Consider the following 23264-nt stretch of genomic DNA (forward strand, 5'->3'; position numbering starts at 1 on the left):
AGCACCTTTGGCAGTGATTACAGCCTCAAGTCTTCTTGGGTATGACGCTACAAGCTTGGAACACCTGTATTTGGGGAGTTTCTCCCATTCCTCTCTGAAATCCTCTCAAGCTCTGTCAGGTTGGATGGGGAGCGTTGCTGCACAGCTATTTTCAGGTCTCTCCAGAGATGATCAATCAGGTTTAAGTCTGGGCTCTGGCTAGGCTACTCAAGGAAATTCAGAGACCTGTCCTGAAGCCACTCTTGCGTTGTCTTGACTGTGTGCTTAGGGTTGTTTTTCTGTTGGAAGGTGAACCTTTGCCCCAGTCTCAGGTCCTGAGCGCTCTGGAACAAGTTTTCATCAAGGATCTCTCTGTACTTTGACCCATTCATCTTTGCCTCGATCCTGACTAGTCTCCCAGTCCTTGCCACTGAAACACATCCCCAACATCCCCAAGATTCTGCCAACACAATGCTTCACCGTAGGGATGGTGCCAGGTTTCCTCCAGACGTGACGCTTGGCATTCAGGCCAAGAGTTCAATCTTGGTTTCATCATACCAGAGAATCTTGTTTCTCATGGTCTGAGTCTTTAGGTGCATTTTGACAAACTCCAAGCGGGCTGTCATGTGCCTTTTACTGAGGAGTGCCTTCCGTCTGGCCACTCTACCATAAAGGCCTGATTGGTGTTGTGCTTCAGAGTTGGACCTTTCTGGAAGGTTCTCCCATCTCCACAGAGGAACTCTAGAGCTCTATCAAAGTGACCATCGGGTTCTTGGTCACCTCCCTGACCAAGGCCCTTCTCCCCCGATTGCTAAGTTTGGTGGTTCCAAGCTTCTTCCATTTAAGAATGATGGAGACCACCGTGTTCACCTTCAATGTTGAAAAAAAAAATTGGTACCCTTCCCCAGATCTGTGCATCGACACAATCCTGTCTTGGCGCTCTACGGAAAATTCCTTCGATCTCATGGCTTGGTTTTTGGTCTGACATGCACTGTCAACTGTGGGACCTTATATAGACAGGTGTGTGCCTTTACAAATCATGTCCAATCAATTTAATTTACCACAGGTGGACTCCAGTCAAGTTGTAGAAACATCTCAAGGACGATCAATGGAAACAGGATGCATCTGAGCTCAATTTCGAGTCTCATAGCAAAGGGTCTGAATAGTTATTCAAATAAGGTATTTCTGTTTAAAATATTTGATACATTTGCTCAAATTTCTAAAAATCTGTTTTTGCTTTGTCATTAAGGGGTATTGTTTGTAGATTGCTGAGGATCATTTGTTAATTTAATCCATTGTAAAATAAGGCTGTAATGTAACAAAATGTGGAAGAATACAGATTACATTACAGCCCAACACATATTACAAATTCAGCCTCATTACAGACCAACACATATTACAAATTCAGCCTCATTACAGCCCAACACATATTACAAATTCAGCCTCATTACAGCCCAACACATATTACAAATTCAGCCTCATTACAGCCCAACACATATTACAAATTCAGCCTCATTACAGACCAACACAGATGACATATTCAGTCTCATTACAGCCCAACACATATTACAAATTCAGCCTCATTACAGACCAACACATATTACAAATTCAGCCTCATTACAGACCAACACATATTACAAATTCAGTCTCATTACAGCACAACACAGATTACATGATCGGTCTCCTTACAGCCCATCACTAATTACATGTTTCGTCTCACTACAGCCCAACACAGATTACATGGTCGGTCTCATTACAGACCAACACAGATAACATATTCAGTATCATTACAGACCAACACAGATTACATATTCAGTACCATCACAGACTAACACAGATTACATATTCAGTCTCATTACAGACCAACACAGATTACATGGTCGGTCTCATTACAGACCAACACAGATTACAGATTGTTCAGTCTGACGGGAGGGAGTCACACTGCTTCGCTGAGTTCAGTCAGAGGGAGGGTGGGGATGGAGAGAGAGAGACATTGTCATAGACCTGTGGTTTTGTTCACACAAGAATACCACCAAATTCTCTCTGAATATTTAGAAGGGAAAACAACCTCTCAACTGTATATGAACAAAATCCTCAGTCTCTCTGTCCCACTGAATATCAGCCTCTTCCGGAGGCTCTTTAGCCCCTATGCTATAGCCTTGTCCAGATGTGCTTTAGACAATTAATCCTCTGACTACCTTTGATAGTCTGCATTGTAGGCTCAAGTACAAACAGATCTGTAACCAGGCTAGAGGACCTAATCCTGTTAGGAGGCTAACATGAAGGGGCCTCCCGAGTGCATCGCAGTGCTAGCTGTGCCACTAGAGATCCTGGTTCGAGTCCAGGCTCTGTCGCAGCGGTCTGTTCCCAGGAGACCCACAAATGGCCCAGCATCATCCAGGTAAGGGGAGGGTTTGGCTGGCAGGGATGTTCCTGTGCCATCACGCTCTAGCAACTCATGTGGTGGGCCAGGTGCAATGCATGCTGACACAGTCGCCAGGTATATGGTGTTTCCTCTGACACATTGATGCGGCTACCTTCCGGGTTATGTGGGCAGTGTGGCTTGGTTGTGTTATGGAGGATGCACAGCTCTTGACCTCCATATGGGAGTTGCAGCGATGGAACAAGACTGTAACTGCCAATTAATTGCATACCATAAACATTTTTGTTTTTTAAAATGGGGAAAAGGCTTTTCAGATGATGATGTTATTTCATGGACTGTCAAATCATGTAGAGAGATAGAGAGATAGTGGTTGGATTCATTTGTATAGGAATGCACACTAACACCCTGAACTAGACAATCCCAACCCTTTATCAGAGTCAAATGAAAACAAAGGTAGAGTACAACATAAAACTGTCCATACTTTCTCCGTAATGCTGACTGTTCAATAAATTCAGCCCCTCTCAGAATAGACCTACTCCTCTCCACATTGATTTAATATGCCTTTGGTTCTTCAGAGCTACATTCTTCACTACTCAGCATGTAACTGATTGAGTACAGTAGGCTAAACGGTGAGCAAAAACCCTAACGGACTAAACACTAGCCTATTTGATGTAAGTGCAGCACAGAGAGGATACAATTACACAATCACTTCAATGTTCATTCACTAGTGCATCTGCCTAGCAGTCAGTCCTTCACATGTGCTTCATTCCATTAGGAAATCAAGATGTCACAGCTGAGGCAAAAACAACTTTTCCATATTAGACACAAACATTTCATTACAGCTGCTATAAACACCATTCAAGTGGAGGAAGATAGGAAAGGAATCAGAGAAAGCAAGGGACTATATGTCCCACACATCAGTAGGTGTGACCCACTGGGTTTGAACCAGAGTCTCCTTCAGACCACATGACTGTGGTAGCCCATTGAGCTAAAGCCTCTGTGATAGCTTGGAGAGCTCACATAGGTTTCTAGGTCTCAGGCAAGGAAGCTGTCACAAGAGCCAGTATTTACTAAAGGCAATGAAGAGGAGAAGGGACAGTGACAGGGAGAGAATCTCAGAAAGAGGTGGTAGAGGCCCTTGTTTGGATTACCAGTATCCTGAACAAGAGCAAATGACCATTCAATTAGAACAGACAGTTAGTTACTAAGGGTAATGTTGAAAAGTCCTTGGTGCAAAGGCACACAGTACTGTAGTTCTCTGTGTAAGTATTCTGCTATTCCCCAGAATGATTCAATGTGGATTAAGGGTGAGCTATATAGATCAAATAATCCTAAAGCATCCCATTTCTCATGTTCTGGATTGACCATTCTAATCCTGTATGATATGAACTGTGACTGTAGAACCTGGAAGCTACAGAGGGAGCTGCACAGTAACACAGCAGCACAGCAGAGTCTTGAGATGCGACATAGCCTGGCCATGTATGCGCCCTAAATGGCACCCTAATCTCTTTACAGCCCAATGGGCCCTGGTCATAAGTAGTGCACTAAGTAGGCAAAAGGATGCCTTTTTTGATGCAACCAAAGACTGGCTGAGGAGGCCATGATGCCAAGGATAAGCTGAGTGGCTCCAATGACCAGTAAGACTGATGTCCTATGTGTCAGACCCAGACCTTCCATGAAAAGAAGCTGGCTCTGCCTCAGACGAGCCGAGCAATGTCCCTCCACACACTGACAGATAAATGGGTGTATGGAGATCATCTGGTGCCTAGACATATACAATAAAAATCAGTTAGTTAAACAAGCATTCTGTTTGTATAGAGACGTATATCGGCATAAATAGATATTTCTGCATCTGTGTGCATCAATGCAGAAAGGAATAAACAAAGTGTGTTTTTATATCGCCAACCGCCACAAGCTTATGTACCAGTTTTCCCCAAGCCACCAGCAGCCTCCAAATAGATTCTCAGATCTATTAAAGCAGGAATCAGAGGTTGAAACAACAGAAAAGCTGAGGACTGGAGCACGAGAAATGTAACCACTCTCAAATGAATAGACATGAAAAGGACTGAGAGTGAATGAAATAACTGACCATCCATTATATCAAGATTATAGTTTTAATCATGTTTATAGTCTATATAGTGCGTGTTTACATTTACTTTGTTTACAAACATTGGAGTAAACATTTTGGGTTCTGATGCGGTATGATATGTTTTGTGTGGACCCCAGGAAGAATAGCTGCTTTCGCAACAGCTAATGGGGATCCTAACAAAATACCAATATCAAGTAGTACTTTAAACTCATGAGTTATTCATAAGTTAAATTCTTCAAGAATCAATAGGTAAATATAATTCATTTTTTAACTCAAAAAATGTATGTAGCAACTGCAGGTTTAGAAACGGGATGTCAAGATCATTTTATCCGCTTTGAGAGGCACCAAGACATATTACATATATTTTTTAAGTAAGATTAACTGACTACATCTATTCTTTTCAATGTTCTTCATTGTAAGTTTGCCTGCCTCGGGGTCAAGCGGGTCTCCTGCTTGGTCAGCCCCAGTGAAGGGCCAAGCTCAGAGAGAAATATCTCGGTCTCTTTCATGAGCCGGAACAAAAGACAGAACACTGTTTGTTCGCTGTGGGAGAGAGAGAAAAGGAGATGGGAGAGAGAGAGGGGAGAGAGATAGAGAAGGAAAGGGGAGAGAGAGAGGAGAGGGGGGAGAGAGAGGAGAGGGAAGAGAGAGAAGGGAGAGAGATAGAGAAGGAGAGGGGAGAGAGAGAGGAGAGGGAAGAGAGAGATGAGAGGGGAGAGAGAGAGGAGAGGGAAGGGAGAGAAGGGAGAGAGATAGAGAAGGAGAGGGAGAGAGAGAGGAGAGGGAAGAGAGAGAAGGGAGAGAGATAGAGAAGGAGAGGGGAGAGAGATAGAGAAGGAGAGGAGAGAGAGAGGGGAGAGAGAGAGAAGGAGAGGGGAAAGAGATAGAGAAGGAGAGGAGAGAGAGAGGGGAGAGAGATAGAGAAGGAGAGGGGAGAGAGAGAGGAGAGGGAAGAGAGAGAGGAGAGGGGAGAGAGAGAGGAGAGGGAAGAGAGAGAAGGAGAGGGGAGAGAGAGAGGGGAGATAGATAGAGAAGGAGAGGGGAGAGAGAGGGGAGATAGATAGAGAAGGAGAGGGGAGAGAGAGAGGGGAGAGAGATAGAGAAGGAGAGGAGAGAGAGAGGGGAGAGAGATAGAGAAGGAGAGGAGAGAGAGAGGGGAGAGAGATAGAGAAGGAGAGGAGAGAGAGAGGGGAGAGAGATAGAGAAGGAGAGGAGAGAGAGAGGGGAGAGAGATAGAGAAGGAGAGGAGAGAGAGAGGGGAGAGAGATAGAGAAGGAGAGGGGAGAGAGAGAGGGGAGAGAGATAGAGAAGGAGAGGGGAGAGAGATAGAGAAGGAGAGGAGAGAGAGAGGGGAGAGAGAGAGGGGAGAGAGATAGAGAAGGAGAGGGGAGAGAGATAGAGAAGGAGAGGAGAGAGAGAGGGGAGAGAGATAGAGAAGGAGAGGGGAGAGAGAGAGGGGAGAGAGATAGAGAAGGAGAGGAGAGAGAGAGGGGAGAGAGATAGAGAAGGAGAGGGAGAGAGAGAAGGAGAGGGGAGAGAGATAGAGAAGGAGAGGGGAGAGAGAGAGGGAGAGAGATAGAGAAGGAGAGGGGAGAGAGAGAAGGAGAGAGATAGAGAAGGAGAGGGGAGAGAGATAGAGAAGGAGAGGGGAGAGATAGAGAAGGAGAGGGGAGAGAGAGGGGAGAGAGATAGAGAAGGAGGAGAGGGGGAGAGAGAGAGAGAGAAGGAGAGAGAGGGGGAGAGAGATAGAGAAGGAGAGGGAGAGAGAAGGAGAGGAGAGAGGAGAGGGGAGAGAGAGGGAGAGAGATAGAGAAGGAGAGGGGAGAGATAGAGAAGGAGAGGGGAGAGAGAGGGGAGAGAGATAGAGAAGGAGAGGGGAGAGAGAGAAGGAGAGGGGAGAGATAGAGAAGGAGAAGAGAGAGATAGAGAAGGAGAGGAGAGAGATAGAGAAGGAGAGGAGAGAGATAGAGAAGGAGAGGAGAGAGATAGAGAAGGAGAGGGGAGAGAGAGGAGAGGGAAGAGAGAGAAGGGAGAGAGATAGAGAAGGAGAGGGGAGAGATAGAGAAGGAGAGGGGAGAGATAGAGAAGGAGAGGGGAGAGATAGAGAAGGAGAGGGGAGAGATAGAGAAGGAGAGGGGAGAGAGAGAGAAGGAGAGGAGAGAGAGAGGGGAGAGAGATAGAGAAGGAGAGGGGAGAGAGAGGGGAGAGAGATAGAGAAGGAGAGGGGAGAGATAGAGAAGGAGAGGGGAGAGATAGAGAAGGAGAAGAGAGAGATAGAGAAGGAGAGGAGAGAGATAGAGAAGGAGAGGAGAGAGATAGAGAAGGAGAGGAGAGAGATAGAGAAGGAGAGGGGAGAGAGAGGAGAGGGAAGAGAGAGAAGGGAGAGAGATAGAGAAGGAGAGGGGAGAGATAGAGAAGGAGAGGGGAGAGATAGAGAAGGAGAGGGGAGAGATAGAGAAGGAGAGGGGAGAGATAGAGAAGGAGAGGGGAGAGAGAGAGAAGGAGAGGAGAGAGAGAGAGGGAAGAGAGGGGAGATAGAGAAGGAGAGGGGAGAGAGAGGGGAGAGAGATAGAGAAGGAGAGGGGAGAGAGAGGGGAGAGAGAGGGGAGAGAGATAGAGAAGGAGAGGAGAGAGAGAGGGAGAGAGAGATAGAGAAGGAGAGGGGAGAGAGAGAGAGAGAAGGAGAGAGAGATAGAGAAGGAGAGGAGAGAGATAGAGAGGGGAGAGAGAGGAGAGGGAAGAGAGAGAAGGGAGAGAGATAGAGAGAGAAGGAGAGGGGAGAGAGAGGGGAGAGAGATAGAGGGGAGAGGGGAGAGAGAGGGGAGAGAGATAGAGAAGGAGAGGGGAGAGATAGAGAAGGAGAGGAGAGAGAGAAGGGAGATAGAGAGAGATAGAGAAGGAGAGGGGAGAGAGAGGGGAGAGAGATAGAGAAGGAGAGGGGAGAGAGAGAAGGAGAGAGAGAGATAGAGAAGGAGAGGGGAGAGAGAGGGAGAGAGAGAGGGAGAGAGATAGAGAAGGAGAGGAGAGAGAGAGAGGATAGAGAGAGATAGAGAAGGAGAGGGGAGAGAGAGGGGAGAGAGATAGAGAAGGAGAGGAGAGAGAGAGAAGGAGAGGGGAGGAGAGGGAGAGAGAGAGAGAGATAGAGAAGGAGAGGGGAGAGATAGAGAAGGAGAGGAGAGAGAGAGGGGAGAGAGATAGAGAAGGAGAGGGGAGAGAGAGGGGAGAGATAGAGAAGGAGAGGAGAGAGAGAGGGGAGAGAGATAGAGAAGGAGAGGGGAGAGATAGAGAAGGAGAGGAGAGAGAGAGGGGAGAGAGATAGAGAAGGAGAGGAGAGAGAGAGAGAGAAGGAGAAAGAAACACTGCCTCGGTTTAATATTATATGTGATTAAAGAGCAAGAGGTAATACCTTCTCTGGGAGAACAGATGTCTGGAGCTGCTTAACATTTACACTCACACACACACATTTGACCATGATTGATTTTAGAGTCTCAAAACTCAATTTGAATGGTCCACAATGTGTAGTTTTTGTATTTTCTATTATTGTATCACACACATGCACAAACACAGACTGTCTTGGAACAATAACCTCTTTATAGCTCTTTGGAAATGTTTTGAGTTCTTATATTGTATATTAATAGGAGCAGTGGGACGAAATGGTTGAACTCTTAACCCAATATTCATGTTTTAAAAGCAGTCACTGTTACATATTGTGATGGCTGGTTATGGTTTATTTGCATCATTATAATACATTGGGCAGCACGGCTGGCAGACCTATATACAGTATCACGTTTACGATCAGCTGGCTTATCTGAGAATAACCTTTTTGCGTAGCGTGGGGATGTGATCTGATAATGGTATTCAAAGAATATGATATACTTCATACTGTACGAAAAAGTAAACCTCGCTGATCCTATCCTCTTCGGTAAGGGAAAGGCAACAGCACACACGTGTGTATATATGTGTGTGTGCTGGTGTGTGTGTTTAAGTGCCTCCATGAGTGTGTGTTCCGGCTGCTCCTGTGTGTGTGTGTGTAAGTGTGTGAGGAAGATTAGCGGTCCAACATCACATATAACTGGGGTAATTGTTCTACTCCGTTACAGCATGTTAATAGGATCGATCCCAAACCTGTGGAATGTTTGTCTTAGCTAGCCTCTGATCTTGATAGACACTCCCTTCACACACACACACTAGCACACGCACACGCACACACACTCACACACAACACACACTCCCTTCTCTCACACACACACAGTTCTTGATCAGTGTTATTGTTCATATCAGTAGCAATAACACAGACAGGGAAGTCATTGTTTCCCAGAGAGTTAACAGATCTTCAAGAACAAGGAAATAAACCAACTGGAGGAATTTGAATCGAGACGCACCCATTATAAACTGGATGTAATCCCTTGAAAAAAGAACTGTAATAACATAAAGAGTTTTATATATTCAGAATACATTTGCTGAATTCATCTGACCTGCTATGGATAAATGTGATGCAAACATATTCTAAAAATCTACATCAACATAATTCCTTGTCCTGTTTCATATTCTGAGAAATGTACTTTACATGACTCAGCAGGATACACACGTCTAATGCACAGCTCACAATGTTACCCAATCAATCCACACCATTTCCCACTTGGAGACCTAGGTCGTATTCATTAGTTCACACCGTAGCAAAACATTTACAACTTAAACCAAAACAAGTTCAGGTAGCCCCTGCCCACTTCAGCCACTTTGCTTCCGTTTTGTGGCTAGTGAATAATACCAAGAACATTGATGAACTGACTGACAGACTCATGGAATGGAGGTTAAAACACATCAAGGTCTCTACAGGTGTGAAGACCGACTGGCCGCTGAGCCAGAATGATGACGAATATACGGTTAGCTTTTCATGCACACATTACCCAGAAGGCAGCAGTGTGACCCCGAATACCACATTGCTATCAGACCCCCAGGCTTTGTCTAGATAGTTAAATAAGTTTATGGCTGTTACGCTCTACTGCTCATCATCATCATAATCCTCTTCATCAGAGAGGCATAGCTACCATTGGTGCTGTAGGTTGAGGAGTGTTCTATTTTCAAATCTCCAAATACAAGTTACCTGACTAATGGTATTACCTGACTGATGGTATCACTTGACTAATGGTATCACCTGACTGATGGTATCACCTGACTGATGGTATCACCTGACTAATGGTATCACCTGACTGATGGTATCACTTGACTAATGGTATCACCTGACTGATGGTATCACCTGACTGATGGTATCACCTGACTGATGGTATCACTTGACTAATGGTATCACCTGACTGATGGTATCACTTGACTGATGGTATCACCTGACTAATGGTATCACCTGACTGATGGTATCACTTGACTAATGGTATTACCTGACAAATGGTATCACCTGACTAATGGTATCACCTGACTGATGGTATCACCTGACTAATGGTATCACTTGACTAATGGTATCACTTGACTGATGGTATCACCTGACTGATGGTATCACCTGACAAATAGTATCACTTGACTAATGGTATCATCTGACTGATGGTATTACCTGACTAATGGTATTATAAATGGTATTTTGGGACATGAAGGGAGTCGGCTAAACTCAGATTATCTCATCATAATTATATGACCCGAAAAACATTAAATGTTAACAGATCTTGGGTCACATTTTCCTCCATCAATCCTAACCTTAAGCATTAGTGGGGGAAATATGAAACTGACCCAGCACCTTACACCCAGAAATATTACCCAACACTGATGAGGTCAAAGGCCACAACATGAAAAAACAGACTTACCATCATGGGTTTGGTGCTGAAGCGTAGTTTCCTCTTCGGAGGGATATCCTCCTTCTCTTCCTCTGGTAGACCAGGGATCTCAGTAAGATCATTCCCAGGGTCATAGATGACGTCATCATCACCGTAAAGGTCATCCTCAGGGTCAGTACAGCTCTCCCCCCATCCCTGGTAGCAAGCGTCTCCGTCCGCGTTAAAAATCACCCTCTCGTTCCCACTGTATTCCTCATTGGGCTCTTCTGCCTGGTCCTCTGGAAAGACCCTGGGCCTGGAGGAGGCATTCTCCACCTCCACCTCCTCCCCACGGGCTTCTGCCTCATCCTGGGCTTCATCCTGGGCTGGGGTAGCTGGGGTATCATAGGTGTCCTCGGAAGTCTTGTCCCCGGCGGTGGCATCATTTGGGGGCCTTGAGTCTGTGCAGACTCCCGACGTCTCTCTGGAGCTGTCGGTTTCCTCCGCCTGCTTCTCCTCATACGATCTGTTCACTTCCCCTCCGTTGGTGGTGGCCCTTACGGGATGTCTCTCTCTGTCCCTCTGTCCTAACTCCCCTGCTGTCTCCTCTCTCTCCTGGGGCTCCTCCTTATGCAGGAAGGGTTTTAGCTCCACCGTCTCCAACAGCGGGCTAGGGCTGAGGAGGTCTTCTGAAGATGAGGACACGGGAAGTTTGCCCCCCACGCGGTTCCTGTACCCTCCACCAAGCACCGGGGATTGGCGCGAGTCATCTTCGCTGAGGTCGCCGTGCCGGTGGAAGTTATCAGGGGAGTAGAGTGCCCGTCCTCGCCGGAATGGGCCCCCTCCTCCCCCTCCCTGGTGGTCGACATTCTCAAACACAGCGCTCAGCTGGCTCACGGTGGGCGACTGGGCTTCCGTCCTGGAACACTGTGAGTCCAGGGAGTCTGTGCTGCCCCTGTTGGAGCGCGACCCTCGCCAGTCATCCAGGTGCTCATGGGAACCCCTCTTCTCCCGGCCATAGGAGTAGACAGGCGATTGGGACGCATCACGTGACTGCTGCTCAAACAACTTCCTGGCCTCTACGACCTTTGACCCTGCGCTGGTCCGGTCCGTTATAGGGTGTTGCGTGAGCTTGATGACTGAGCCATCAACCTTGTTGATGAAGTTGGTGGGCTTGGTCATCTTCTGAGGTGACGGGTCTTCCCGCCTGGTGGAAGTACCGGAGCTCTCTGTGCCCTGCATCTGCATGAACATGTCTTTGATGCGGCTAACGTGGGCACCATACTGTCGTCCCCGGCGCTGGGTGACCCGCTCAGTGTCCTTGAGCTGGGGCTCCTTGATGTCCTGCCGGGTTGGCTGGTCGAAGGCCTTCTTTAGGGCCTGGAACTCTGTCCTGTAGGCGTTGCGGTGGGGAGAGGCGCTCCGGAGATTGCTCCTCTCCCCTGAGGCCTCCGTCTTCAGCATGATGGCGTCAGAGATGAGGAGGCGGAGGGGATCTCAGCAGCATCGCTGGGCCTTCATCTCACATATACTACTGTAGTATCCAGCGAGTTTCCTGCCTGTGTGATTATCACTGTGATTTGATTTCACACTTCATTAGGGGCCATGGACACCTGGGAGAGAAAAGGCGATGCCTGTTAGATACAAGAGATACCAACCAAACTGTCATAATTATGCTTTACACTACAATATGAGGTGAAGATCAATTGCAATCAAGCATCAGAACATTTCATAAACACCATTCCTAGCATGAATTAACGTAATCAACGTAATCATAGACGATGCTCTATCTGTTAAAAGCTCTTAGCACAAGAAATGCACTGAATATAAATTATATTTGCCCTCTAAAAGCTAGGGCTGGGAATTGCCAGGGACCTTACGATACGTTATTATCGTGATCCTTAGGTGCCAATACGATATTTATTGAGATTATCACGATTCTATATGTATTGCGATTCAATACTGTGATTTTATTGTGATTCCGTAGTCCAAACATATTGATCACCATATGTTTGCTGCAGAGGAACAAGAGAGAGCCATGAGAAAACTCTTTTTGATCAGTCATGGAAATAAAAGTGCTGAAAACAAATTGGCTCCCTATTTAAAAAGAAGATGGAGAACAATCTATGAAGGAAAAGTACTGGAGTTTTACTAGTGCCCCAAAAAATATTGCAATATTGTCAAAACGATACAATACGAAATATTGTCAAAAAGAATATCCCGATATTCAACTGTATGGATTTATACCCATCAATACTAAAACACATTCTGATGGTAATGATGCCTCTGTTTAGAAAGCAGTGAGTTGACCCATTTATCGAATCAATACTCACTTCCTCACGTGTAAGCTAAAACAAGCACTGATCAATATGGGTGATTGAAATCATGTGTGGGCCATCTGAAGATAGAGACTCAACTAAACATGAAACATCTTGAACCTTGTTGAATACATGAACAAATGTGAACTATAGCATCTTGTAACATAAATTCAATGTTTGTGTGATAGAGACATGCCTTCTCTCCATTATGTAGCTAATGTTAATATTTTCCGTGTAGGATAGAAGCCTATCCTAAACCTGAGGTCTGACCATGTAGTTTACTGTCTCCCCACCGCCCCGGCCCGAGGCATTCTGCATGATCATCTCGATTAAGTCAAGGACTGAAGGACAGTTCAGCTCATAAAGACAGGCAGGCAGAAAAATGCAGGCTAGACGGAGGGTTTTTGGGAAAGGGTGCAAGGGGGAGTTGTTTACACACCACACACATAACTGTGATATAATCCATTGATAAAAACGATCCAAATACACTGTGGATTCCATTTGTTTACATAATGTTTATATAATTTAGTATGAACAACGCAATTTTCATTTCAATATAAAATGCCCTTATTTCAAATGTGTTTGTATGTGTTATTACTATTATATTAATGTAATTTCATCATACCACCCTGTTTGTGAAATTCACATTTGCTAATAAAAAAAATCCCACATGGGCTATGTAGGGTATCAGGTGGAAAACACTAGGATACACGAGAACAAAGATACATTTTTAAATGTTGCAAAGTGAAAAGATATCGGATAAATTTGACAAAATGTTTTCATCATCAGCTGGTCAACAAAAATGCAAAATCGCAACGTTCTGCAAATGCACCCGTTGCTGCTATGATAAACAAGATAAACGTGCTAGAATCTTTTTCGGAAAGCAGTAGCCTATCCGCCCAGCCATTTTATCAACGTCGGACATAAATGGTAAACTTCTAGATGCAGAAGATAAAACTCGAACGTGTAACATTGTTTCCGCCCGCTCGAGCTTTATCCTACGTCGAACAGATAGACGCGCATCACCCACACAGGCATGGTTGTCAGCTCCACTTGAACTCTATATATTATAATACATTATTTAATTTCAGTAGCCCATGTAAAGGAAAACGATAGGGCTACTGCATAGTGTTGTTTATCATGTATAGAAAAAGCAGAAGTTAACTGTTTCCACCAGGCTACTCTCGATGTTTCACAAAGCACAAAACAAAAGAGTGACTTACGTTCGTTCATTGATTCATGTGATGAATGACCCCGACATAAAATAGTCCAGTAAAAATTCACATGAAATACTCTGCTATCGTTATAAATCCCCTCCAATACGACATTTCCATTCAAGCCCGTCGATAGTCCAGTATTATGTCGCCCTATTGACACTTTGACACACAAGCCGTGGTCTACACACCGCTAAACAACGCCATTGCAGGCAATGGGTGATGCTGCCGTGTGCACAATGTGGGAGCCGACGCTATTAAATATTCCATCTCAATGAAGGGTGCGCAACTGGATGTTTTCTAAGGTGAAAACATCTTATATATCTTAATCAACTAGTAACAAAAACATATTTTACATTTAGGAAATATGATGTTTTGCAAATGGCATACACATGTGGCAGGTGTTTAACCTTATCGCAGTAATGGTTTGGTCCAGTAAAGTGCAGTCTGGCAAAAATACCACCACAAATAACTTCACTGGCTTTACTATGGTTGTCACTAGTTACCACAGCCGCAAAGTCAAAATTGACATGATCATACAAATTTATGAAAACAAAAATGTGCTTTTTGGTCTTCATTTAAGGTTAGGGTTAGGCTTAAGGTTAGCAGTGTGGTTAAGGTTAGGGTTAGTGTTAGGTTAAACTTACTTATCCTACCATTTACAGTACCTAATGGGTTACATGTACCACCACACACCATATGAATCTAAGAACACAACATATTAGAATAAAAGTATTGCGTCAAAGGAGCCAGCTTATAGCATATGCAGCTGACTGGGCCATGTGATTAAGAACCTAGGGATCTTTGGGATCTGAAAGGGGCTCATTATTCCATTTTTAATGTGGGGATGCCGTTTTACTAATGTCAACATCATGGACACTTCACTATCACAACAAGTTCTCACTGTGGTATTATTATAGTCATATTTTGTATTTAGTACACTATTCACTTGACATGATCATATTGGGGATGCAATGAAGAAAGGGGAGAGGATCAGATTTGATGCAGTTCATTATGAGATAAATAGATTTCACATTGGCATGATGATCACCTGGATCAAAGGCTTGTCTGTTTAGAAAATGAGATCCCGGGCAGAGTAAAGGCATGCGCTAATACAGCACAATTCTAGAAGGCTTGTATTGACCAACATGGTTTCCCCCACTGACTACAGTGTTTAGTCCTCAACTGGCCAATGAATGGGAATCCCCATATAGACTACAGTATATAGGCTATATTATGAAATACACTCACCATCTCCACCCACAATTACTAGCACCTCAAATCTCTACATGTTGCTAAGCAACCAATTTTTTTTATTGGAATTTGAGAAAGAAAAACATCCCGGAACTGCAGAGAACAGGAGATGCTATGCTATTCTTCACAGTGCATTGAATGCACCCAATCAAAATCATTATAAAAAATCTCTACACATTTAATATACTACCGTATCGTTGATCACACTCGTTGATCATATATGCCGGAACAGAACCTTTCTAAAGACTTGTGGTGGAAAAAGCATTACCAGTGTGTCCTGCTGTATCTGTGCCCAGCATAATAAACTCCAAGGGAGCAAGATGGAGACTTAAAGGCCCAACGCAGCTGTTTCTATATCAATATCAAATCATTTCTGGGTAACAATTAAGTACCTTACTGTAATAGATTTCCATTAAAATGGGCAGAAAATAATTTTGTTGGACTGATCTGAGTGGGGGGGGGGGGGGGGGGGGGGGGGGGGGGGCTGAAAACGTTCTGTCATTGGTAGAAAGGTTTGGAACTACGTTTTATATTTGACTATTAACTAATTTACTGCATGATGATGTCACCATGGATAGCCGAAACCCCCGCCCATGCAAACCTGCTAATTAGACGGTCCTGTGAAGATTGGATTTTCAACCAGAAAATAACACTGATCAAATATTTTCAGACAGTGTTAGTTACATCAGCTCATAATATGATCCAAAACACAGAAAAACATTAATTTTAACTGTACTGGGCCTTTAAGAGTGACTGACCCTTTCTTCCTTCTTCAGGACCCTTGTCTGAGCTGAATAGCCCAAAGAGGAAAGGGGGCTGAGGGGCTGAGCATGGCCATCTGTCTGCTCTGGTTCACCACAGGGGGAGAACAGATTTTAATAGACTTCTCAGACATCTCACTGCCCTCTTTACAGCTGGACTTACACATTGCAAGGAGGGGTGGTAGGGATGGAGGGGTTGTGTTGGTCACGCAGGGTCAATATCACATCTACATAATTTTAGAAGCAAGGCACAGAGCGAGAGAGGCAGTTAGGAAGTGCATCTCAGTTTCCACCTACTTTTTTGCCCACTGCACACAAAATTAGGTGGAAACTGAGCTACACTTCCTAACCTCCTGCTAAATGTGTGACCCTATTAGAGACACATATTTCCCTCAGATTACACAGACCCACAAAGAATTTGAAAACAAATAAAATGTTGATAGACTTCCATATCTACTGAGTGAAATACCACAATGTGAAATCACAGCAGAAAGATTTGTGACCTTTTGCCACAAGAAAAGGGCCACCAGTGAAGAACCAAAACCATTCTAAATAGAACCGAAATGTATGTTTATTTATTTTCCCCTTTGTACTTTAACTATTTGTATATAGACATAATATGACACTTGAAATATCTTTATTATTTTTGAACTTTTGAGAGTGTAATGTTTAATGTTATTTTTTTATTGTTTATTTCACTTCTGTTTATTATCCATTTCACTTGGTTGGCAATGTAAACATATGTTTTCCATGCCAATAACATATGTTTCCCATGCCCCTTAAATTGAAATTGAATTGAGAGAGGGAGAGAGAGGGGGAGGGAGTGAGTGAGAGAAAGAGAGAGAGAGAGAGAGACAGACAGACAGACAGAAACACAGACGGGCAGATCGTTGTTTTAGTGACTCGATTATGTAAATTGAAATTGTGATGCTTTTTAATTTAGATAAAATTGCATCATTCCCATTTTTATGATAGGAGTTGCCCCACTGATTTGCATAATTTGCTATAGATTATCATTTGACTGCTCATTTTATTTTCCAGTTTCTGCGCCAGATGTTCCAACCAATGTAAGCGCTCGGGAAGGAGGAGGCGGAGGCTGGAATTTCAGGGATGCTTGTTATGGCTGTCCAACCACTAGCGATGAGAAAAACATATTTTTCCATGTAAAATTCACCCGACTCCAATGAAAAATGGACACAAAGGTTGTTCCTGTATGGATTTATATGGGTATGTATAGATTTAAAATGGAAATATTGAGAAATAGGCACGCCTTTTCATGTTATGAATTTTAGCTAGTAGCAAGCTAGCATGGTACAGCTATGTGGTTGGTGGGCTGGTCATTTCTTCACACTGTCATGGAACAAATAGCTAACGTTAACTTGCTATCAAGTTATTCAGGGAAAAGGTGCCTTGTCGTTTAAATCTACTTGTATTTATCTAGATAGAAAACGAGCTATTTAGGATATGGTATTGTTAGTTATTAGTAGCTACAATATAACTATTTTACTATTAACGTTATTTTGCAACAATGTTGCTATTCCTCCAAGGATGTGTTGTTGGTTAGCATGTTCCTCCAACATTCTGTTTCACTGACACAACGTATCACCTTATTTAGCCCAGGTGTTACACATGTATAATAAACTACCAATATTATTACACCTAGTACGTCTATGCTACAGTATGTCATCAGTCCTGCAATTCATGAGAAGATGTTACTCTTCATCTTGCATTTCTCATATTTCTCATATGCATTTCTCATATTTTTGCATGACATGTAGCCTGGAGTGGAGTTTAGTCTGCTATATGTAGCCTAGGCTACAAAAGCCATATTGAATACTATAGTAATCACGTGTGAAAACATCTTTCCTCACCACGTGAATATTATTTAATCACAGCTGCAACGTTGGGAATTGATGAATTGTGCATCGTATCTAGCTAGATGTGCTAGACATTAGAGGGAGGCGTTCAGTGTTTGAATTAAAATTATAATATTTTAATTTAATGTGAATAGTAATTGTTTTGCAAACATATTCTAATCAGTTTGAGAAAAGGTTTAAAATATTACTTTTGTTTGTGTTTGTTGGCCTATTAAGTTTTCATTGTGCTTGTCTCCCGTGTCACACATTATTATGATGTGATTGGAAAAAATAGCCAACTACAGGATAATCTGGGTTTAAAGCAGAGAACTGCCCTCAAGACGGTGAGTGGGCATTTGCAGTGGTGCATATCTTGTGACTCCCCACTGAGCCCAGCTGCTCATCATAACATGAAGATATGCTCAAATAGTTCCCCATTAATGGACACATTTGTCTTGAATGTAACAGACTGTGGTGTAACCTCTTATGCTTTGTTTGTAATCTGTTCTCTTCGGTTGTTTTCGATTTCTTGAGTCACAGTCTAATCCTGACTAGCCATAACTGTATTATTTAGAGAGGCTGTAAATTAAAGTTTACTGTAAATTAGCCTTTGCTTGGTTACCTAACTACTATAACCTTTGTATTGTTAAGAGACTTTCAGTTGATGGTTAAAATGTTGATGCTCACAGTTTTTAATGCAATGCTATTGTCAACCTATAGAGCCCGCCTATCAAGAGACCAAGAAAATAATAACATTTTGAAAATCCCAGACAATAGCCTACTTCTTCTTTCTTAACTTCTCCAAAAGACCCCATTCCCTGGAACGAAAAAAATATGCCCATTGTTACCTTAGTCCAGAATGGCTGTGCTCCAAGTTTAGGTTAGGTACAGTAGGGACGTCTGAGTTTGCTGTGGTCCTCCCTGCTAGCGATCACTGCCTATAGAGGCAGACACAGAGCACAGTTTCCCCTGCTAGCGACCACTGCCTATCGAGGCAGACACAGAGCTCAGTTTCCCCTGCTAGCGATCACTGCCTATAGAGGCAGACACAGAGCACAGTTTCCCCTGCTAGCGACCACTGCCTATCGAGGCAGACACAGAGCACAGTTTCCCCTGCTAGCGACCACTGCCTATAGAGGCAGACACAGAGCACAGTTTCACTTCCAGGTAGGATCACTGCCTATAGAGGCAGACACAGAGCACAGTTTCACTTCCATGTAGGATCACTCCAGTCTAGAGAGAGAGACCAAAGGCTAGATCAAATCTAATAGCGCTCCCATAAGTCTGTGTAGTTTTAATGAGAACTAAATGCACATGCATTACCCCTGACCGGAAATTACAGACTGATCCACCTTCCTCCACCTTACACTGCTGATTGGAAAGAATAACAGGACAGAGGACATCCCCTTGCTGCCTAGCCAGCCTTTCAGGAGACAAGCTCTTTTTTCTATGTGTGGCCAATGACATTAATAAAGACTATTTTTGGCTAAGGCTGCTGTGTGCCCAAGGTCGGGTTGGTCCATAAATGCATAAAAGAAGGGTTATCCATTCTGTTAGTGATCTGCAGCAAGGGAACATGGCAAGGTGTGTGTGTGTTGTGTGTGTGTGTACACTAGCCTATATGCATGTGAGTGTGTGTGTGTGTGTTAGTATGTTTGTATGTGTGTGCGTGTGATGGCTCCCGCGGGATTATCTCGTGGTTAGGGAGTTTAGCATTAACAATTAATGGGTGATGTATTAGAGTAGGCTGTTGGTTCATCATCTCCAGAAGGACTTGCTGTGCCCACAGATCCAGGTGTAAGCAGATCTGATGCTATTAGCACGGCCTGTCATTAAATTAGCAAATTATATCTGCTTTCTTTGGCTGGAGTCTCTCAAATGCGTTTCAAATGCCACCCTATTACCAATATAGGCTACTGCACTACATTTTACCAGGGCACATGTGGCTCTGGTCAAAAGTATTCTCTCAGAAAAAAGGGTTTCAAAATGGTTATTTGGCTGTTCCCGAAGTAGAATCCTTTTGGGTTCCAGGTCTACATGGAACCAAAATGGTTCTCCTATGGGGACAGCTAAGAACCCTTTTATGTTCTAGATAGCACCTTTTTTTCTAAGAGTGTATTGCATTATGTAGGGAATATGGTGCAAGTTAGGATGCAGCCTTCTTGGAGCCTCTAAGAAATAGACTGACGGCGACCTGGGAAAGGCCATCTGGGCTGACACATAGAAATTTAATTTGGAATGTTGACTTGAATGGGGATTTCCATTCTAGTAAGTCTCATTCTATGGGCTGACATGTCTGTGGGCAATGTGTGTTAATTAAACCGCATCAAGCATCTCTGAAAGGAAGGGTCGATGCTTGACCTTGGCTGCGGCTGTGACCACCATGGGGTTTGTAGTGTGACGCCTAATAGAATAATATACTTAAGTGTGATTTAAGAGAAGGTCACTGACAGACCTGGGCTGCTTCCCAAAATGTCACCCTATACCCTATATAATGAACTACAGTTGACCAGGGGCCATAGGGACAGCACACTATGTAAGGAATATGGTGCCATTTGGGATGCAACATTAGTTTTATGGTGTACTGACATTGGAACATTTAGCCAACTATAGGAGTAGCCTAGATCATAGCTCAATGTGCAGTAGTGGTTGCCGGGCAGGTTAGCGGTTGCTGGGCCGGTTCTATTTCTATGGCTTCGTCACAGTCCACTGATCCCAAGCGTGTGATTATTTCACATCTATACAACCGTTTAGATCATTGACCGCCTTTTTCTGTGACCAGGTCCCCGGGGACAAAGGACATCTGGGACACTTTAATGTTTAGTGTTTTGATTCAGAAGGGGATCCTAGATCTGTTTGGTTAAAGTAGTCAAAGTCCATTGAGACATTTGTTCACAGTCTGATTTTGAATGGGCTTCAGACAACTGTGTGTACTGGATAGGATGTAGGCTAGCGTAATCTGACTGTGCTGTCTGTAATCTCTTCTGTCCCAGAGTGGTTTAACCCTTTATGTGGACTCTTGTGTTTATTTTTCTCCAGTTTCCCAGACTCAGATTAAGTCTAGTACTGGACTAGAAGTATGTTCATTCTCCATTGAAAGTGATTTTTAGTCCAATTAGGACTAGGCCTAATCTGTGTCCGGGAAAGCAGCCCAAATCTCCCAGTATGTCATAACGATGATGAAGAAGGAAGATGATGATGGTAACATGTTTTCCAGTAGGGAGTAGGGACCTACACTATATTTACAAAAGTATGTGGACTAGAGGTCGACCGATTAATCGGAATGGCCGATTAATTAGGGCCGATTTCAAGTTTTCATAACAATCGGAAATCGGTATTTTTGGACACAGATATTTATTTTTTTTACACCTTTATTTAACTAGGCAAGTCAGTTAAGAACACATTCTTATTTTCAATGACGGCCTAGGAATGGTGGGTTAACTGCCTTGTTCAGGGGCAGAATGACAGATTTTTACCTTGCCAGCTCCAGGATTCTTGCAACCTTACGGTTAACTAGTCCAACGCTCTAACCACCTGCCTCTCATTGCACTCCACGAGGAGCCTGCCTGTTACACGAATGCAGTAGAAGCCAAGGTAAGTTGCTAGCTAGCATTAAACTTATTTTATAAAAAACAATCAATCAATCATAATCACTAGTTAACTACACATGGTTGATGATATTACTAGTTTATCTAGCGTGTCCTGCTATAATCGATGCTACGCAGGGGGATGATTTAACAAAAGCTAATTTGCGAAAAAAGCACAATCGTTGCACGACTGTACCTAATCATAAACACCAATGCCTTTCTTAAAATCAATATACAGAAGTATATATTTTTAAACCTGCATATTTAGCTAAAATAAATCCAGGTTAGTAGGCAATATTAACCAGGTGAAATTGTGTCACTTCTCTTGCGTTCATTGCACGCAGAGTCAGGGTATATGCAACAGTTTGGGCCACCTGGCTCATTGCGAACTAATTTGCCAGAATTTTACGTAATTATGACATAACATTGAAGGTTGTACAATGTAACAGGAATATTTAGATTTAGGGATGCCACCCGTTAGATAAAATATGGAACGGTTCCGTATTTCACTGAAATAATAACCGTTTTGTTTTCAAAATGATAGTTTCCAGATTCGACCATATTAATGACTAAAGGCTCGTATTTCTGTGTGTTATTATGTTATAATTAAGTCTATCATTTGATATTTGATAGAGCAGTCTGACTGTAGGCAGCAGCAGGTTCGTAAGGATTCATTCAAACAGCACTTTAGTGCATTTTGCCAGCAGCTCTTCGCTGTGCTTTTAGCATTGCGCTGTTTATGACTTCAAGTCTATAAACTCCCGAGATTAGGCTGGTGTAACCGATGTGAAATGGCTAGCTAGTTAGCGGGGTGCGCGCTAATAGCGTTTCAAACGTCACTGGCTCTGAGACTTGGAGTGGTTGTTCCCCTTGCTCTACAAGGGCCGCGGCTTTTGTGGAGCGATGGGTAACGCTGCTTCGAGGGTGGTTGTTGTCGATGTGTTCCTGGTTCAAGCCCAGGTAGGGGGGAGGAGAGGGACAGAAGCTATAATGTTACACTGGCAATACTAAAGTGCCTATAAGAACATCCAATAGTCAAAGGTATATGAAATAGAAATGGTATAGAGAGAAGTAGTCCTATAAATACTATATTAACTATAACCTAAAACCTCTTACCTTGGAATATTGAAGTCTCATGTTAAAAGGAATCACCAACTTTCATATGTTCTGAGCAAGGAACTTAAACGTTAGCTTTTTTACATGACATATTGCACTTTTACTTTCTTCTCCAACACTTTGTTTTTGCATTATTTAAACCAAATTGAACAAGTTTAATTATTTATTTGAGGCTAAATTGATTTTTATTAATGTATTATATTAAGTTAAAATAAGTGTTAATTCAGTATTGCTGTAATTGTCATTATTACAAATACATTTTAAAAAACGGGCGATTAATCGGTATTGGCTTTTTTTGGTCCTTCAATAATCGGTATCGCCGTTGAAAAATCATAATCGGTCGACCTCTAATGTGGACACCCCTACAAATTAGTGGATTAGGCTATTTCAGCCACACCCGTTGCTGACAGGTACAGTGGGAAGAACAAGTATTTAATACACTGCCGATTTTGCAGGTTTTCCTACTTACAAAGCATGTATAGGTCTGTAATTTTTATCATAGGTACACTTCAACTGTGAGAGACGGAATCTAAAACAAAAATCCAGAAAATCACATTGTATGATTTTTAAGTAATTAATTTGCATTTTATTGCATGACATAAGTATTTGATACATCAGAAAAGCAGAACTTAATATTTGGTACAGAAACTTTTGTTTGCAATTACAGAGACCATACGTTTCCTGTAGTTCTTGACCAGGTTTGCACACACTGCAGCAGGGATTTTGGCCCACTCCTCCATACAGACCTTCTCCAGATCCTTCAGGTTTCAGGGCTTTCGCTGGGCAATACGGACTTTCAGCCCTCTCCAAAGATGTTCTATTGGGTTCAGGTCTGGAGACTGGCTAGGCCACTCCAGGACCTTGAGATTCTTCTTACGGAGCCACTCTTTAGTTGCCCTGGCTGTGTGTTTCGGGTCGATGTCATGCTGGAAGTCCAAGCCACGACCC

The 23264-nt window shown here is 43.3% G+C and overlaps 2 protein-coding genes across 10 annotated transcripts in view; one reads left to right on the forward strand and one right to left on the reverse strand.

Annotated features, from left to right (window-relative positions):
* Positions 1–13956, reverse strand: part of LOC139392286 (neurabin-1-like) — a 94285-nt gene extending 80329 nt beyond the window's left edge. For 2 of the 3 annotated variants that reach the window (XM_071140157.1, XM_071140156.1), the window contains exons 1-2: positions 13752–13941; positions 10262–11823 (exon numbers count right to left, since the gene is read on the reverse strand). In XM_071140157.1, the coding sequence (XP_070996258.1) occupies positions 10262–11674 (1413 nt within the window). In that variant the 5' untranslated portion in view covers positions 11675–11823; positions 13752–13941. Of the gene's footprint in view, positions 1–10261; positions 11824–13751 lie in introns of all 3 variants that reach the window. The other variant, XM_071140158.1, reaches the window with a different exon arrangement.
* A 2657-nt stretch (positions 13957–16613) lies between these two features.
* Positions 16614–23264, forward strand: part of LOC139392288 (epsilon-sarcoglycan-like) — a 31429-nt gene continuing 24778 nt past the window's right edge. For 5 of the 7 annotated variants that reach the window (XM_071140161.1, XM_071140162.1, XM_071140166.1 and 2 more), the window contains exon 1: positions 16838–16984. In XM_071140161.1, coding sequence (XP_070996262.1) covers positions 16948–16984 — 37 coding nt within the window. In that variant the 5' untranslated portion in view covers positions 16838–16947. Of the gene's footprint in view, positions 16985–17908; positions 17958–23264 lie in introns of all 7 variants that reach the window. The other 2 variants (XM_071140167.1, XM_071140165.1) reach the window with 2 other exon arrangements.

Source organism: Oncorhynchus clarkii, chromosome 32, assembly GCF_045791955.1.
Source record: "Oncorhynchus clarkii lewisi isolate Uvic-CL-2024 chromosome 32, UVic_Ocla_1.0, whole genome shotgun sequence".
Lineage (NCBI taxonomy): Eukaryota > Metazoa > Chordata > Actinopteri > Salmoniformes > Salmonidae > Oncorhynchus > Oncorhynchus clarkii.